An 18,913-nucleotide genomic window follows, 5' to 3' on the forward strand; every position below is an offset into this window, starting at 1 on the left:
GTCGCCGACTGTCATTCTGCCTGCGTCTGTCTGTCTCTCTCCCTCCCCTCCTCCTCCCCCTTTGGTGTAACTTACCTGGTCTCCTGATTTTGGACTTTAGGGACCCTGTGTGGGTGGGAAGAGGTCAGCCAGAGCAAGGAGAGGCTGCGCTGAGCGTCTCACCCTCTGCCGCCCCCTTCCCCATGTGAGCCGCTGCACCTTCTCTCTGCTCTAGGCCTCCAGCCAGCTATCCCGGGGTTCAGCCACCACGCCCCGAGGTGTCCTGCACACGTTCAGCCAGTCGCCCAAACTGCAGAATGCAGCCTCGGCCACAGCCCTCGTCAGCAGGACCAGCAGACATTCCGAGAGAGCCGTGAGTGCCAGCAAGGGCAACGCCACCTCCAACTGGAAGAAGGCATCTCTGAATACAGGTGGGCAACCCCCATGGGGCTCAAAGTAGGGACCTTGCCATGCTTGGGTCTATCCCTTCCTTATTTTTAACAAAGACGTGCACATGCACAGGGTGAAGGGAAGCAGCACCAAGGGCCCTGAACCCCCAGCTCTGCTCTCTGAGGGTCGCTCCTCTGACTCTTCAGCGCAGTCTCTTCTGTTCACTAACTAGGACACCCTGAACAAGTGGTAGCCCTGGGTAGGTAGTAATTGCCTTCATTATGTGCACGTTCTGTACCAAAAATCTCAGGCCTCAACCCAAAACGTGGGGCAAACCCAGTTCAGGCAGCATCCCCCCCAACCATCTATTGGACTCCTGTCAGCACAGATGCTCATCTTGCCAACTTATGCTCCCCCTGTCCTTTCCTGCTGTTGGGAATACCTTTGTTTGCTGTTATGTTGTACCTTTCGTCATACACTATATTTCATTTCTTGCTCACCCGGACAGTGTCCTTCATTCCCTGCTCTGTGAGACACTCTCTTCCCACCCTCTGGCTTGGACAGGTCAGGTGGTGCGAAGTACAAAAGAGAACAAGAATGCAGGGATGAGGAGGGGGACCCTGGGACAGGGATGGGGATCAAAAATGGGAAAGTGAAGGGTAGGCACAAAAGAGCTGAGAGGAGACAAGCGAGTGCTCTTATTGTGGGAGCAAGTCTCCCCCTGTGGTTACTGCATCCCTGTAGGAAGAAGAGTCATCATCATAAGATCCGTCTCCCTAGTCAGAACTGGGAAAGCCTTGCTACCTATGCAAACAAAACACGGGAGCCTGCTGTGCATGCAGCTGACCATGAGTTAGAAACATGCCCAAGTATCAGAGCCTGCCCCGAGAGAGTGAGCTCAGGAGAGAGAGGACGTTCATTCAACTCAGAAGAATCCACACAGCCTGGAGAGCGGAGAGCATTTGTAATCATAAACCAGGCAGAGATACTTTTGCTCAGCATGTTAAGATACACCTAAGCACGCATAGGCCGGTTGGAAATTCCTCTCATGGGAAACTTGAAAGTATATGAAAATCAGTGGGAAAAGTCAAATACAAGTGTGCGTCTGTGTATGCAGTGATGGCACCAATGCAAAAACTGTGTGTATGTGTGTGTGTAAAGGTAATGTTTGGAAGGGAATATGAAGGAATAAATAGTTGCTGTGTTCAGCAGTAGGATTAGAGGTAAAAGTGTCATAGCTTAAAAGCAGCATTTTCCAGAAGAGTTCTGCCAGCACTCCTGGTCACCCTGGGTTTCTGGGTGGTGGTTTGAGGGAAATGACAGGTTTCTGGAGTGCCAGCCTTCACCACACAGGGGGAGGGTTCCCTACTGCATTTGACCTCGGAATACCTGTTCCACAGAATGTATTAACCTCCACCAAAAATAATTTTGCAGTAACAGTGACTCTGGGGGGCCCTGCTACAGCTGGGGGTCTGGGGCAGTCCCTCCTCCTGGCCAGCCAAAAATCTGTGTGTGCTGGTGTGTGTGGCAGTCATTTCTTCATTTTCCAATTATAAAAGTGACACTTGTTCATTGTGGAAATTTGGAGAATGCAAAGAGAGAAGAAAGCTGCAAGGAGAAGATAATGGTACTTTCCACCACAGGAGAACCAATGCTGTACTCAGAGGCTTGTCCCCAATCTGCCTCTTCACTTGAGTGTTCCATGTGTAAATGTGTGCCTTATTGAGGGCTAATGCTGTATCTGCCATTCCATGTCCCTCTTAACATTTTCATAAGAGAACATTACAGTATCATTAAAAACTCTTTGAGGACAGAACTGTTTTTCATGGCTACATAATATTTCGTCATACTGGCTTGCCCAGTTGCACAGTTCTGTCATTTGTGGTTTTTCACTGTGCTCAACAGCACTGTGGTAAACACCTCACTTTACAATGTAGTGCTTGGGTAGCTGACAGAATGTGATCATTGGGGTTACTGTGGCAGAGGCTGGGGATGTTGCGAAGGCGGTTGGACTATGTCTTAGGTTCTCTTCAGCTCTGAGGCCTAAGATTTACCCCGCCTGTGCTTAGTTGGCTCAGCTGAGGCTGGGCTCCTCCTGGGAGCTTTCACAACTGGGGCCATCTTGGCTTGTCACTCTGTTCTGTTGCAGGCGGGCCCCTCACGTTTGTCAGCCCGAGCTTGGCAGTGCACAAGACCTCCTCCGCCGTGGACCGCCAACGGGAGTACCTCCTGGACATGATCCCGCCACGCTCTATCCCCCAGTCGGCCACATGGAAATAGTGCGAGCCGGGCCCACTGGAGAACAGGCTCCCTTCTCCCTCCCACCTGGCCCTGCTACCCTCCATTTGGGAAGACACCGTGCTCCCCAAGAGAGCGAGCAAGCACCAGCCGCACTGCAGAAGGGAGAGCTCCATTTTTGGCTGCAAAGTCTCATCGCGGCTGGGGGCCCACTTTACAGGTGGATGAGGATTATCACTGGGGGACCTTTCCCATGGGCTTTCCTCCTTTCTTTGCCTTTAGTTTGCCCAACACCAGCAGAAAAGCAGACCTCGGGGGCTGGTTCTGTTCCCGGCCCTCCCCTTGCCCCCAACAGGGTGCATGTACGGCTCACCCTGGACACTGTGACATGCTTGGGCAAGACTGGCGCCCTGGGCTTCTGAAGTCGAGCGGACCGTTGTTTTGTTTTTGCTTTTCCCCATCTTAGCCTCCCAGTCTTCGACTGCCTTCCTTTACGGCAATCTCTAGGTTAACAGATTTTTTTTAAAATCACCTCATGATGATGGAGTTTAAAGTAAACCTTGCAGACCCAAGGGTCCCTGCCGAGCACGGCCCCCCTGCCCGGCGAGTGGGCCGCTGATCAACCCTCGCTCCATCAGAAGGCCTTTGCTGCTGCTCGTCCCAGAGACCCCTGACCTCCCACACTTCGTAGAAGAACAAACCGCAACCCAGACCCAGCCTGGGAGCTTGGGAGCCCCATGTTGCTGAATGAGGAGGCAGGAGAGAATCGGCAGCAACGTCCAGAGCCTGAGCGGGAAATTGGAGGGGCAGGCTGTTGTGTTTTTGTTATTATTGTTGTGGTTTATTTTATTAAATGTTTTCCTTTTCTTTTCCTACTTATTTTGATGGACAACATCCTAAGCTGCCCTGGCCTGTGCTCCTGTCAGGTGTGTTGGCGTGGGAAAGCACCACCACCACCACCTCCCCCACCCCCGACTTCAGGGTTTCCATTGGGTCTAGTTTAGAACCTTCCTTTAAAGCAGGGCCATGCTGCCAGGGTTTGCTTTCAGACTTTTTTTATCCTCTTTAGAGTCTACAGAAATGTCTTACAAAGGATCAGGTCTGCTCTCAGTTTTGTTTTGTTTTGGTTTTTCCCACTCCTTAGAAATCGGTTCCATGAGGAAAGGCAGAAGCTGTTGTGTGTGTGCTGTGCACAGGCTGGCTCCACGCAGGTGCAAGGGTGTCCCATGTGTACGCACATACGTGTGGAGATGGGGTACTCTGCTCCCCACTTCAGCCCCAGCCCTGGTTTTCCTATTAATGCAGTTAGGGACTTAATTTAAAATCTTTATTTTGTAGGGCTGCCTTCTTCAAACACACTGCTACAACATTCTAATAAAGGCTCATTTAACCCCTTCTCTCATGGTGTGTGAATATCAGTGTTTAGAAAACATTTTTGACACGCGGTAGAAGACCTAGTTTTGCAAAATGTTCTAATTTTTTGTTGTGTGAAGCCCCAAATTTCTCATAGATTTTTATTTTGAGTGCATAACTTAGATGGGCTGAAGGAGGGGAGGGCGGGGAAAGGTCACTTCCATTCCAAGATCCAGGGATTTTGGGGAAAGGGGGGAAATTGACATTCAGGAGCAGGAGGGGGCAAGGGTGTGTTTTTACACCAAAAAATTAAGAGTATGCAAGATTTCTACTCCTTGCATTTTTCTGTGTGCCTGGCAAATAAATACCTGTCTCATACTACCCTGAGCTGTTAGCCTTCTCTGTTCAGTAACATGGGCCAGATTTTCCAAATCCTCCAAGAAGGAGCATCCAGGCCAGCCTCTTCTGGCAAACACGTCAGTTCTATGCAGTAACTTGGGATCAGGCATCTGGGGCAAGGTCACCTCTGCACTGGAGGGATGTGCCACAGCTGGGGTTAAGGGGGTCTGTGACTCAAGGGCCCCGAGCCAACCTGCGTACATTGGCCCCCAACCCTGGCCCCATCAGAATCTCACTCGTCACTGTGCTCAGGAACCACCTCTCCTCGCCTTGCCTGGCTGTACTTTGGGCCTCGGGCTGTTGAATAGGCCTTGTGAATTCAGTGCAAACCTGACTGCCACTGTCAGAGGATGGGATGGCCAGGCCCTGGCCCTGCCTCCTCCAGCCCAGCATCCCTGGGAACAGTCCCATCAGGGGCGACTTAACTGTGATGTAAACATAGGTTTTAGAGGGGGGCGAGAACGTGAGATGCCTTAATCTTTAGTTCATTTCTACTGTCTCAAAACTCCTGTCCCCTTTTTTTCTTTAGTTTCCCCCTTTGCAGTGTAACTTCTGTGATAAGCCCCAGAGGGGTGGTCGTGTGATGAAATTTATGGTGTTACAGGAAAAGGCATTCTTAAATACCTCTGGGTGTGGAGTTTGGACATACTAGGAAAGGATATTGACATTAATGGTGTCCTCCCAGCAGCAAAGCTCACTCCTCAAAATTGACCAAGGTGCTGGAGTCGTGGGCTCACCCTGGGATCCTCGGGGGTGAGAGGACCTGGTTCCCGGGAGCAGTGAGAATGTGGGAGTCGCCAGTCCCAAATAAAGATTGTAATGGTCCTGAGTTATCTGTGACACAAACCCCTGACGACAACTGGAAACTTCAAAATGTCAGCTGCTCTGTAAATTGTGGTTGGGGGATTCCCAGCTCATTCCTCCCCACCTTGATGGCCATGTGTGTGTGGACCCACAGGTACACATGCATATGCTCACACAGATACACGTGTCACTTGGAGCCACCCATGGCTCTGGCCATCCTGACCACGTCACGGGGACTCCGGTCCCCAGTGTCCCATCTGTGACAACTGAACCTGCACCTTTAACAAGGTCAAGAGTGGCCCTTCTCCCAGGGGTGGCCTCTGGTCCTGTCTGTACCCGGACACCTTTGTGAAGCAAAAGCTCACCCCAGTGCAGAGGGAATGAAAGAGGCTACTGAGTACAGTCCTGCTGTTTCTTGTGGCTCCTTGTGTCCCACACCTCACTCCTGTAGACAGACACAGGGCGTAGTTTTCTATATAAATAATATATTCTCATCACAGGGGTGTAAATAATGGAAAAGACAGTCATTGCTGCTCTGCCATAGGGTTTTTCTTTGATGCTGAATTATGCTGCACATGACATTTGCCTAAAGAACTTGGACTGAGATTTTTTTAAAAGGACAGCTAAAGTTTTATAATCCTTAACAAAGAAAGTGTAATAGTTACACTAGTGCAGGGTATTTGGGAGGTGGTTTGTTGGGGGGGGGGTGGTTGTCACTTGTATTTATTGTGACTCTCATTCTTTGATAATAAATGTAAAAAAGAAAAAAATGGCCACCAAACCGGAATAAAAGTTCCAATAAACAAAGAGGCTGGAATCAATGGCTATACGTTGTGTCATGAGGAAGTTTTAGAGTCTGAAGGACAATAAAGAAATGGACGATGTGTCGGCTGTATTTTTCTTTCATCCCCTTGGCCGTGGGTTCCCTGCCTTATTTCATCCCAACCTTGGGGCAGCTTGGAGACTTGGGATGGTGCAGTAGGGTGACCCTTTGTTAACAGGGAAGCAAAGGATGAGACACCTGCTGCTTAGGCTTCTTTCAGATTTCACTTCCCGCAGCGATGAGTCCTCCCCAATTGGGCACCATGGCCTCACCTCCAGGCCTCCATCTCCTCCAGAACCTGGGGCTTTGTGGCCTGCTTACCCGTGGAGCTGGAGGAGTGGGATGAGAATCAAGTGGGTTTTGCTCGTTGGGCTGGCTACTAGCCCCCATCAGTCTCTACCCTGGTGTGGCAGGTTTTCTGGGAGTGCTTTGCAGGCTTGGCACCACGTTGGGTGTCTTTGCTGCAGCATGTGATGTTACAGATGTGGATCCTAAGCACAGACAGAGCCAGGAGCCATCAGCTGGCTCTAAAATGAACAATTCTTAGTGAAAATTCGTTTTCTTCAGAAAATTTGTTGACATAGTGTTTCAAGTTTCATTCACAAAGTGAGACCTGTGATCATTCTGCTGAATTCCATTGTGCACAAAATATGACCCTGTTTTCCTAGGCGCTTTTATTTTTTTGCTGTTTCATGTTTTTGTTGTTGGGTCATCCCTGCCTCAAGGCTGGGGGCTGAGAGCCCTCCCCAACGCCACAGTCACCTCAGTCTCACGTGGGCAAGGCACAGAGCTGGTAGAACCCATGACAAATTAAACCCAAGCCTGCCCCACTCCACCCATGACATATTCTGACTGGTGCCCCACACCCCAACACTGGCTGTGAGAAGTGCACTTATAGGGTGCTTTCTCAGGGGCTCCCGCACTCAGCCCTCAGGTGAGTATTTGCTGGATCAGGCACAGGCTCCTCAGTGGACCAGGGGTGAGTCTCAGGCAACTTCTCCAGCTAGCAAATGGGACACTCGCCCTGGTCCTTGAGACCTTGTCCCCTCTAAACTGAGCCATGAGTCTGTGGTCACAGGGCAGGAGGAGACCCGGGCCTCATTGCTCACAGATTCATCAGTGGACAGAAAAAGGCACATGCCACCCCTAGGTATTGAGACCGCACCTTACGACAAGGGCAAGGAGGGAAAAACGAGATGTCAGGGAGGAGGTGAACTTTAGGCCAAGTCTTGAATGAATAGAGGGGAAAAATGGTTCAAGGAGTAGGAACAGACAGTACAAAGGCTTGGAGGTGAGACCAAGTGTGGCAGGTCAAGGACAAGGAGGACTGTGGCTGGATGGTGGGAGAAAGGGGCAAGGATGTGGGTTTTATTCTGAGTGCAGTGGGAACCTTGAGAAAGTTCAGGGCCCAGGCCTCCAGTGAGCCATGTCCCTTCCCAGCAACCCCTAGAATGGGTTCCTGCCCCCATTTTCCAAGTGGGGAGCCTGAGGTGTGGCCCAGGTCAGTAGAGACACCCTTCTAATGTAAACCAGAGGGGTTGGGTTTTCTCTCTCAGCCTTGAGGTGAATCAGTCAGAACTGGAGACAAGGCACTTCCCCTCTCTTAGCTTGTTTTCTCATCTGCAAAATGAGGGGGTTGGGGCCACAGCCTGTTAGAAGGAAGTGAGGGGAGAGCTGGCACTTAATTCCGAGGGCACCTGAAAGCCATGGAGGGTGAGAGAGCAGGGGTGGGATATGGTCAGACCCACAGTGGACAGCTCCTTCAGGGACAGTGTGGGGCTTAGATGGAGGCAGGTAGGATTAGGACTTAGGGAGATGTTTCCCATGCACCCCAAACGACAGACATCCACTGTCACTAAACCCAGTAACCTCAATGCAAGCAAAATAACCCCCAGTCTCCCCCAGGCGCTGTGGGAGTGCCCTCTCCAGGACATATATATTTACCTCTTCACCTCCTCTCCCTCCCTCTCCATTTCAGCCACAGGAGCTCCATTCAGTCTTGGGAACACTGCTTCTGCTGTTTCCAGTGTCTAATTCTTTTAGGGCTCAGCTCAAATGTCGCTGCTTCAGTCCCTCCTTGGTTACCCCCAACCTGGCATTTAGTACAACTTACAATTATTTTATTTCTAGGCCATCCTTTTATTTTACTTGACTTTTCACTTGCCTCCTCGCAGAGGGCAGGGATGGATCCAAGCTTCTTTGCTGAGTCCCAGAGCCTGGCACATACCAGGCGCTCCATAAATGCACGAGTGAACAGAGGACTGAATGAACCAGCTTGCCCAGCTAACCCATGCTCCACCCTCGACTCTCCCCCAAGACTCTGACCTCACTAAAAAAAGCTCCCACCACCTCCCCACCCTACTTCAGCCACATCTGAGTTCAAAGCCCAGCTGTGTTCTTGGGCAAGTGACATCTCTGTGGGTCTCAATTCCCTCATCCGTAAATGCTCAGTTTATGTTGAGACAGATGGTCCCCACCCCCCGCCATTCCATTCTTAAACACAGGAAGGGTGCTGGGGTCCTTGCTCCCCAGCCCAGCATCTCCATCGCCAGGACCATCACGACCCCAAAGACCCTTCGAGTCTGCCCAGGCCGGGGAGTCCAAAAGGTCCAAGTTTGAATCTTCTCAACTCCCTTTTGAGACCTAGAGCAGGAACCTCAACCAGCCTTTCTCTAAAATGGGGTGCCTGTGCCTGTCCTCCTCAAGGGAAGCGACCCTCCCTCCCTTCTGATCTGTAAAAGGAGGCCATCGCTAGAGGCAGGTGCGAGGAAGAGCGAGTTTATTGCAAGCTCCAAGGAGGCGTCTTGGGGGTGCTGTCCCCACCGACGTGCGTGGCTGGTTGGGGAAGTCACCGCCGGCTGTGCAGCCGTCGCTCATTCCGCGCAGGCGCAATGCTTCCGTCTCCTCTCGTGCCGCCCCCTCCCAGGGCCTTTTCACGAAGAATCAAGGAAGAACATGCACCCTCCTACTCTCGGGATCGTGGAGGAGGAACCAGATTCCAAACAGGGACGACTGCGGGTCCCCGCCGTCGAGGGAGAAGGGGAAGGGGAAAGGCGCGTGCGCAGTGGTGCGCGGCGGCTTCGCAGGACCCGCGAAATTCGCCTCTCGCGTGTGCGCTGCGCTTGCGCAGTGCTCGGGACGGCGGGAATGGCGAGAACCCCAGCTTCTAGCCAGAGTTCCCGGCGCGCAGCCAGCCGTTGCGTGCTACCTGACCCGCCGAGGGCCTCGCCGACGGGCTGAACTGCAGCAATTCGGCGATCAGGGCCTTGCAGCGCTCCGACAGCTCGAGGCCGTCGGGGTAGAGAACGCCGCGCTTCTGGCGCCGCGGGAGGCCAGCGATGTCCGAGTCGTCGAAGGGCATGCACCCGGTGACCATGACGTAGAGCACGACGCCCAGGCTCCATACGTCATACTTCTTGGGGTCGTAGGGGATGCCCAGGAGTACCTCGGGCGAGGCGTAGGCGGCAGAGCCGCAGTAGGTGGTGCTCAGGTCGGGGTAGCCGTGTGCCTGGCGGCCGAAGCCGAAGTCGGTGAGCTTGACGCGGCGCTCGTCCGGGCTCAGCAGCACGTTTTCGCACTTGAGGTCGCGGTGGACCAGGTGGTTGTCGTGCAGGTAGCGCACGGCTCCGGCGATCTGTGCGAAGAGGTCTCGCGCCTGCCCCCCGGGGATGCGCCCGTTTCGCTGAACGGCCTGCAGCAGGTCGGTGGCGGCTGCCTCCATCACGATGTACAGCTTCCCGTTGCACACCTCAATGAACTCAAAGACGTGCACGATGTGCGGGTGCCGCACTCCCCGAAGTATGGACAGCTCTCGCGGCAGGAACTTGTTGACGAAGTCCGGCGGCGCGCGGCGCCGGTCCACCACCTTGATGGCCACCGTGCCCTTGTACTTCTTGGACGTGGCCACCTTCACCTTGGAGTAACTGCCCTCGCCTATCGTGCGGCCCAGCTTATAGCCGAGTTCGCTCAGAAGTTTGTCGCCCGACATGGTGGCGCCTGGAGTGCGCGGGGAGCAGGAGGCGGCTGCTGTCAGGGGGCGGCCGGACTCCGCTCTCGGGCCTAACCCATGGTGCTCGGCACCTGCACACCTGCACCCCCATGTGCCCACTCCCGGGCCTCCGCGCTTCGGTGCCTTTTATTGCCCAGGTAACAATTTCTGCCTTGTGAAGTGACCGCGGGCGTCACCCTGCCTCAGGGTAGGGGCCGCCTGGACCCCGCCCCGCGGGGCCCCGCAAGGCCCTCGGGCTTTGTGACTCATAATCGGTCTGAATGGCCCAGTTCCCGATGAGGGGCCACTAGCAAGGGATCGCTAACACCACCGAGTAGCGGAATCCGTGCCTAGCATTGGGGCAGCTCCTCGTGAGTCTGAATCCGAGCAGCAGCCGCCCCCTAACTTCGTGTACCCAACCGTTACCATGTGGAGCCCCGGGCTGCCCGCAGAGCCCCCAGGGGGAGGAAAACAGGAAAGGGGGCTTAACTTGGTGACCTGGCTCCCTCGGAACCTTGGGGTTTTTGACTGGCCAGCACATCGCCCCAGAGGGAAGGTGAACGGGAGGTCCTTTAGTGCAAGGACCGGGGCGACCGGGCGGGCTCCAGGCGTCGACACCGACTGAGCCACGCCCCACCTGGGAGAAGAAGAAATAAGGACCCCTCAGCCGCAGCCGGGCCGCGCAGTCAACCCCAGGCCCGGCCGCCGGCGTTTCACTACGGGCTGAGGTCGCTGCACCAGCGCCCTAGGTTTCCCAGCCCTGCCTGAGACCTGCGCGGCTGCTTCCGCCACACTCAGCATGGCCGCGGCCGCCGGTCGCGTAACGTCCGCCCGCGACCGGAAGTGCAAGGTCCTGTGAGCATGGCGGCGTCGAAGGTGAAGCAGGACATGCCGCCGTCGGGGGGCTATGGCCCCATCGACTACAAGCGGAACCTGCCGCGTCGGGGACTGTCGGGTCAGTGTCGCCCTGCGACAGAGTCTGGGTCTTGTGGGTGCCGCGGCGGGGGCGGGGCGCCGGGGAGGCTCGCGGGCCTCAGTTTCCCCTGCGGTATGACGGGAGGCGGAGCCCGGGGATCACCGATAGCTTCACTAGTGACAATAGCGACTGCTGCAATATGTCGAGCGCTTACTAAACTCATTGCTTTCTTCTCTGACAGCCCAGGAGGTCGGTCCCATTAATCATTCCCATTTTACAGTTGATTAAACTGAGATTAGTGTAGCTTGCACCCGGAGCCCTCCGCCGCGCTTTCGTTTCACAGGTGGGGAAACTGAGGCTGGAGGGAGGCTGCGGCCTCCGTTTAGGGTGACCCAGAGCAAAGCTGGGGCTGAAACCCAGAACACTGAGGGAATTTAAAAGATGTTCTGTGCGGTGGTTCCTCGCTGGTGGCCCCCACCTGGAGGATGTCCCGGGAATACGTATTCTTAAATTTTTCAAATGTTTTAAGTAACATTTTAAAATTTGTTATTGGGTTGCACACAAAAAAATATAAGAGAGAAAATAGAAGGCACCGATAGTCTGCACCCAAGGTTAACAGAGAAATACAAAAAATTTAAAACAGTAAAGGGTGAACACATTTGCTGTAACTCATGAAACTTTACATTTAAACTTGGGAATGTTATGCACATCATGCCTCAGTTGAAAAACAAAAAAATTCATGGGCATGGTAAAAAAAAAAAAAAAGTAATAGTTCAGTTAGTAGAAAAGTTAATGTCAAGTGAAAACTAAAAGCTTTCCCTACCCCTTCTTGGCTTTTTTTGTATCCCAGAACAGAGGTTGGTGAACTTTTTCTGTAAAGGGCTAGATAAATAGTGTAGGCTTTGCAGGCCGGATGGTCTCTGTCCACTGCTGCCGCTTTCTTACAACTGTTTGCAAACCTAAAAGTGTTCTTAGCCTGAGGGCCCTACAAAAAAAAGTTACAGGCTAGATTTGGCACCACAGGGGCACTCTGCTCATCCCAGAACAGATTGAAGGAATATTAACATGATCTGAGTCTCTTCATTTCTTTTCTCGAGCTATGACTACACCCCCAGGCCAGTGCACCCCTCAGGTGTGTGGCACAAGGTCTGTTTATACATGTGCACCCATGTGACCTCTGTCCAGACCAGGCTACGGAAGGATCCCAGCCCTCCCACCTCCCTGAGCTCCTTCCAGTCAGCATCTCTCTCTCTCTTTTTTTTAAAGTCACAAACGTGCCCTTTATCTTGGTCCTCTTTCAGTTCATGATGCAGCAGTGCCTCCTGTGTGCCCTAACTACCACTGCCTGGGCTTTGGTCTCCTCATCCCATCGCTTGATGCCAGCTTGCTTTGTGGCATGTATAAAGCCACCCCAGTCTCTGCTGGCTGCAGAGGGCTGAGGAAGCTAGCCCTTCTGGTGGTGGGGTCTTGTTTGTGTACCTGTATTCAGTATCTGCTTGAGGGTGCATGTGGCACTGGGTGCTGTCCCAAGAAGCTCACAGCCTAGCTGAGGAGACAAACATCTTGCCAGATTTTCCCGTTGCGACAAGGCCCGGAATAACCAGGGCCTGCTTTAGCCAGGGTGGGCCAGAAGAACATCTCTTAGGAGTCCCTCAGGCCTAGGGAACAGCGAGTATAAAAGCCCTGTTCTCCATCTGGAACCCCACCCTCAGCTTCTGTCCTCCTGGGTCCTTCTCCAGCCTTGCTTCTGAGCCATGGTCCACAGTGGCCCTCTCCCATCAGTCTTTCCCTCTTCTGCTCCTGTCCAAAGTGCTGTGGCCCCAAGCCTGGTACTCACTCCCCTTCTCTGCCTGGACTGCTCACCACCAGCGTCCTGGAACATCCTGGCAAGCCATCAGGCCACCTTTAATCCACACTGCTTCCAAATGACTGCTATCCCCGCCTTTTCCCCTCATCTCTCACACTCAGCTCTCCTCTGTCCACTCCCCCTGCCCCAGCAGGTGACTCTTTTTTCCTTATATCTTTAACATTTTTATTGATAGTCATGTACCATACCATACAATTCACCTATTTCATTTGTTCAAATCACTGATTTTTAGTCTATTCACAGTTGTGCAGATTTAGGATCACCATAATCCTAAATTTACAACACTTTCATTAGTCCAAAAAGAAACCTATTCCCATTAGTAGTCACTCCCCATTCTCCTCTCCCCCAGCCCCTGACAACCACTCATCTGCTTTCTGTCTCTGGATTTGCCTCTTCTGGTCGTTTCATATAAATGAAATGACTTGCTACCTGTCCTTTTGTGTCTGGCTTCTTTGACTTAGCATGATGATTTTAATGTTGATTTTGTACCATGTGTTGGTGCTTCATTCCTTTTATGAATGAATAATATTCTTGTATGGCTGGATTACATTTTGTTTATTCATTTACCACTTGATGGACATTTGAGTTGTTTCTACCCTTTGGCTTCTGTGAACATTCCTGTGTAAGCTTTTGTGTGGACATGTGTTTCATTTCTCCGGGGCGAAATTTTACCTAGGAGTGGAATTGCTGGGTCATATGGTAGCTCCGCATTTAATGTCTTAAGGAACTGCCAAACTATTTTCCAAATTGGTTGTACCGTTTTACGTTTCCACCTGCAATGTGTGGAAGTTCCAATTCTCCACATCTGGACGGCACTAATTATTTTCCATGTTTTTGATACTAGCCATCCTAGTGGGTGTGAGTAAGTATCTCATTGTGGTACCTCATTGTGGTTTTTCTTTGCATTTCCCTGCTGACATGGTGTTGAGAGCATCTCTTCAGGTGTTTATTGGCCATTTGTATAGCTTCCTTGGAGAAATGTCTTTTCAGGTCCTTTACACATTTTTTAATTAGGTTGTTTTTAATCATCTTTTTATTATTGAGTTTTAAGAGTTCTTTATATATTTTGGATACCATTCCCTTATCAGATACATGCTTTGCAAATACTTGCTCCCATTCTGTGGGTTGTCTTTTCAGCTTGTAGAAGGTGTCAGCACAAAAGTTTTTAATTTCAATGGAGTCCAGTTCATCTATTCTTGTTTTTGTTACTTGTGCTTCCACTGTCATATCTAAGAAACCATTGTCTCATCTAAGGTCACAGAGACTGACTCTTCTGTTTTCTAAGAGTTTTATGGTTTTAGCTCTTACATCGAGCTCTTTGATCCATTTTGAGTTCATTTTTATGTGGGGGGAAGGAAGGAGTACACTTTATTCTTTTGCATGTGGCTATCCAGTTGTCCAATTTGTGGAAAAGACTATTCTTTCCCCATTGAATTGTCTTGGCACCCTTGTCCAAAATCAGTTGACCATAAACGTGAGGGTTTATTTCTGGACTCTCAGCTCTGTTCTGTTGATGTACATGTCCATCCTTTTGCCAGTCCCCCACTGTCTTGTACACACAGCTGCGTGATAAATTTTGAAATTGTGAAGTGCGAGTCCTCCAACTTTGTTCTACTTTTTCAGAATTGTTTTGGCTATTCTGCATTTCCATATGAATTTCATGATCTGCTTGTCAATTTCTGTGGGAATGTTGGGGGAAGGTTGGCATTCTGATGGGGACTGCGTTGAATCTGTACCTCAATTTGAGGAGTGCTGCTGTCTGAACAAGGTTAAGTTCTGATCCATGAACACAGGACGCGTTACCATTTATTTAGGTCTTCTTTATGTGTGGCCCACATATCCTTCTGGGCATGCTCCTCACCAGCCTCCTCCACCATATTGGTAGCTCTGGAGGCACAGACCTCCCTGAGGGCCTGGGGTCTCACTCAGCCTCTGAGGAAGAGTTAGAGCCCTATCATCGTAAAGGAATTTCTCTTACAGGTGGGCCCACACGTGGGTGTCTGGTGTAAGGGCAAGGGGTCTTCACAAGGACCGTCCAGGTCTGTCCCCTGGGGCTGAGTGAGAAGAGGAGGCCCCTGGGCCTCTCTCCAGCTGTTGAAAAGAATGGAGGCAGCTCTGATGAGATGCTCCTGCCCAGTGGAGAGGACGTGGAGTGCCCAATGCAGGCGGCCACCCACTGTGAACAAGCCATCGGTGACTGGGAGCTGGTCCTAAGCACTCCGGCCTCTCGGGAGAGGTCCTGCCTCTCAGCACAGGAACCAGGGTGTCGTCTCTACCCTGTCCCCTGTTATGTAGAAGTGTCTTACCCGAAGCTGGTGTTTTTAACAGGTTAAACTAAAGGGGTAAAAATTGAGCCAGTTTCTCCTTTATCTCTGAGTCCAGTAGAGGTGCCGGATGACCCTTGTGCTGGAGGCGAGCTAAAGAAGAGAGAGCCCCTCTCTGTCCCCCAACGAGGCTCAGGGAGTGACCTCAACCACCATTTCCTGGTCCTTTACTGGGTGTTAACTGAAGCTTGACCTGGCTGAGCTTGTCAATTTGTCCCAGCAACCATGAGGTCTGTCCAGAGAAGAGACTGAGAGGCTGGAAAGATGACGGGGCAGAGCGAGCCAAGCCCAGCCAGGCCCCAGGCAGTCTGGGCCTCCCAGAAGACCCAGCGGGCCCACAGCCTGTCAGTCAGGATTAGAACGCAGGTGCCCACAGGTGCTCAGTAAATATTCATGGCAGCTTCTGTCCCCTGGGGTCCTGGGCAGGGGCTTGACCCTGCTGGATGGGGAGGCACCAGCACCCTGGGAGCCCAGAGGGTGGTTGGGTGGCCCCTGCAGGGCACTGTCTGCCTCTGGCAGCCCTGTCCAGCCCCCCGTGAGCAGCACGCAGGGAGGTGACCCAGGCAGCTGGCAACCTCCATGGAGTTGGGACCCAGTGTGGATACTGTCCTTCCTCATGGGGACCAGCCAGTTGACTGGGAACCAAACAGCCTTCTAGAAGATGATGGGGCCAGGGCCACCCAACATAAACATCTAGACCCTCAGGCTTTTCTGCGGTCCCCCCGTAGCCTGCACCTTCCAGAAACCCCAACTTGGGGGCAGAGCTGTTGCAGCCACAGCAGCCTCACCTGTGAGAGAGAAGCTGAGGCAGCTTGGTGTCCCCTGCGTGCTGAGCTGGTGAACGCGATAGAGTGGTCTGCAGCTGTGGGGGAGGGGGGTGTCTGAGGGAGGGGACTAGTGGACATTCCACAAAGACAAAAAATAGAAGAAATATGCACTAGAGATGGTCCTGGCCACCTCTGGGCAGGGATCGTGGGGGCTTTCACTTTCTCCCTCGCCCATATTTCTGGAGTATTTGCACAGCAAGTGGATTGTGCTTCACGAGAAGAAATGACGAGGGGTGGCCTGTCCTGTGTGCAGGTACTGAGCCCGCTCCCCTTCTCCCCACAGGCTACAGCATGTTTGCTGTGGGCATTGGGACCTTGCTCTTCGGGTACTGGAGCATGATGAAGTGGAACCGTGAACGCAGGTAGGCTCAACTGAGGGTTGGACAGGACGTGCGCCTGTGGACTTGGTGTAGTTGGGATCCCCTTGTCAATCCCCTGGGCCTCAGTGAGTGCGAGCCCTGACCCAGCAGGTTCATCTCTGGGCTTTATCCTCAAGAAATGACTAGTAAGCGAGGAGCTTGCCACCAGGCATCCCTCGGCCTCCGCTAATGGGGACCAGAGGGTCCAGGTTAGGATGGCCCATTGGATAGAGGTGAAGGTGGAGGGGCAGGCCCAGTACGTGCTCTCTTAGTAGGGTTTTGTCAGTGGTAACCAGGCAGTGAGGATAATAAGGGCTTAGAAACAGGCCATGCAAGACAATGGCCGTGCCAGCCACGTGGGGCCTGAGGGACCAGGGCCTGTGGTGACCTCAATTTAGACTCTGGCCACCTCTCAGCTTGCCTGGATGCCTTGCCAGGTGGCTTCTTCTCATTGGCCCCTGACAGGCTGGGCCCCTTGACCCTGTCCCATCCTGTGGCATGTGTCCTTAGCATCCTCCCTGAGCTCACTCACCCCCCACGGGACCAGGAATCCCTTGAGGGCGGTACTGGAGAAGGCACAGCATGTGGAGGGCGCTTGGCATTATTAAGTGAAGTGAGGAGTACCTGGTGGGTACCAGACACTAGGGCCCTGCACTGGACAGGAGAGACCAGGTCCAGCCTCCCAAGGCACACCGCCCACAGGAGATGGACATGGTAGGTGACAGCAGTGTGCGGCTGTGGTGGAGGCAGCAGTCTGGAGCGCGGGTGCTGCTCTGGGTCCTGGGGGATGGGAGAGGGTGGGGACTGAAGTTCACCCAGACCCTTCCCGGTGTGAGATTCCTGGTGATGAGGGGAGAGGGCCAGAGGCCGCTCCCTGAGCCACATCACTGGACGCCGCTCCCTCCACTTCCCCCAGCCCGGAGTGGCTGGTGGCTTGGAAGACGTGAAAAAGTAGGGAGAAGAAAGGAGCTGCCGGTGATACATGGACTCCACCCAGCCGTTATTTTGAGATGAAGGGGACAGTGGAGGGAGTTTTTGTAAGGCCCAGAGCCCCGTGATGAATGTGTGTTGGTGAATCAACGTTGTCTCCTCATCATCCCCCGCCCTGTTTCACCGCAATCATCAGGCCCAGGCTGTTTTTAGGATTAGAAAAGTTTTTTAATTGAAAAGAAAGTGTGAAACCAACAGTCTTTTGGACTGATGCCTGTGCCAGCTCTGTGCCCCCCACACTCACCCTCATCTTGAGCTTCTGGGGGGCGGATCCCACTGCCTTAGGCCTGCCCCACTCACTGGCCTCTCTCCCAACCCCCTTCCCCATGCATCACCCTGGGTGTTTGAGGGCCACGTTGTTTACCAGTCATCCCAGCCTGGTCTGATCTCGTTGTTGCTTTGGGGCTTTTACAGGCGCCTGCAGATTGAGGACTTCGAGGCCCGCATTGCACTGATGCCGTTGTTGCAGGCAGAGAAGGACCGGAGGTGGGGCCACTGGGGCCAGGGTCGGGAAGTCATAGGCCTGAGTGCCCCAGCCTGCAGCTCAGGACACGGCCAGAATTCATGTGGGGACTGGCAGCCTCGTCACACATACAGGGCTACTGTTACCCTTAGAGAGGGCCCTAGACATGACTTATAGCAGAAACCCAAGGGGGAGAACAGGAAGGATTCCTGGTGGAGAGGGCATTAGGGCTGGAGCAGGAAGACAGTAAGAGTTTACCGAGGGGAGGAAAGGAAAGGAGAAGAGGGGTCAGTGTGTACAGAGTTGAAACTGGCAGGAGGTAATGGGGGCATAGAGCAGGGAGGGGTCTGGCAGGGACTCCTCAGGGTGCTCAGGCCTGTCCCCCACCTCCCATTCTGTCCCTCCAGGGTCCTGCAGATGCTTCGGGAGAACCTGGAGGAGGAAGCCATCATCATGAAGGACGTGCCCGACTGGAAGGTGGGTCCTGAAGTCCTGGAGAGGGCTGGAGTCCAGGCAGCTGCAGAAATGCAGCCTGTAACAGGAAACCTGGGGCTGAGGCAGGTGGTAGTACCAGCTGTGTGGAGGGGAAGGCAGCAGCTTTTGACACAGTGGTCAGCAGGCTATGTGGGCCTGAGGGGACAGCTGCACCCCTACCCATACCCCGCTGTCCCCACAGGTGGGTGAGTCTGTGTTCCACACAACGCGCTGGGTGACCCCCATGATGGGCGAGCTCTATGGACTACGCACGAATGAGGAGATTCTCAATGCCACCTACGGCTTCATATGGTACACGTAGGGGTCTGCGCCCCTCGGACCACTGGACCCCCGCCCCTTCCCCACCGGGAAAGAATAAATACTCTTGAGACCCGCCTGTCAGTGTCCCAGGGAGTGAGTGACTGGGGCAGGGGAGGGTGCTACTGGGTCATACACGGCCTGGACACAGGGACTAGACCTGGGGGACTCCTCAGAAGACGCCAGCTGGCAAAGCCTCAAAACACACCCAAAAACTGCCCTTGGATCCACCATCAGCCTCTGCTGCCAGATATGCCTGGACTTTCCTACCTCTCTGTTGAAACCCTGCTTGTGAGCAGCCTGCCTCTGCAGGCTCAGAGCCTCTCTGCTGGGGGCACAGGGGTGGTTGGGCGCCCTGGAGAGGAGAGCCCCGGGTTTGGGGGGGTGGTAGAGGGGAGTCC

The 18,913-nt window shown here is 53.2% G+C and overlaps 3 protein-coding genes across 11 annotated transcripts in view; 2 read left to right on the plus strand and 1 right to left on the minus strand.

Moving 5' to 3' along the window:
- GATAD2A (GATA zinc finger domain containing 2A) overlaps positions 1-4,004 on the plus strand; it is a 97,604-nt gene extending 93,600 nt beyond the window's left edge. For all 9 annotated transcript variants that reach the window (XM_014832226.3, XM_014832227.3, XM_014832223.3 and 6 more), the window contains 2 exons: positions 215-410; positions 2,519-4,004. In XM_014832226.3, coding sequence (XP_014687712.1) covers positions 215-410; positions 2,519-2,649 — 327 coding nt within the window. In that variant the 3' untranslated portion in view covers positions 2,650-4,004. The remainder of the gene's footprint in view (positions 1-214; positions 411-2,518) is intronic.
- Positions 4,005-9,017: 5,013 nt separating this feature from the next.
- Positions 9,018-10,121, minus strand: TSSK6 (testis specific serine kinase 6). The gene has a single exon (XM_014832249.3). It carries the CDS (start codon positions 9,972-9,974, stop codon positions 9,153-9,155), a length of 822 nt encoding a protein of 273 aa, XP_014687735.1. The 5' UTR covers positions 9,975-10,121; the 3' UTR covers positions 9,018-9,152.
- A 400-nt stretch (positions 10,122-10,521) lies between these two features.
- Positions 10,522-18,591, plus strand: NDUFA13 (NADH:ubiquinone oxidoreductase subunit A13). The gene is made up of 5 exons (XM_014832254.3): positions 10,522-10,929; positions 16,192-16,270; positions 17,672-17,743; positions 18,128-18,197; positions 18,397-18,591. Exons 1-5 carry the CDS (start codon positions 10,836-10,838, stop codon positions 18,514-18,516), a joined length of 435 nt encoding a protein of 144 aa, XP_014687740.1. The 5' UTR covers positions 10,522-10,835; the 3' UTR covers positions 18,517-18,591.
- The last annotated feature ends 322 nt before the right edge of the window (positions 18,592-18,913 follow it).

The sequence above is a fragment of the Equus asinus genome, chromosome 10 (assembly GCF_041296235.1).
Source record: "Equus asinus isolate D_3611 breed Donkey chromosome 10, EquAss-T2T_v2, whole genome shotgun sequence".
NCBI classification, from domain to species: domain Eukaryota; kingdom Metazoa; phylum Chordata; class Mammalia; order Perissodactyla; family Equidae; genus Equus; species Equus asinus.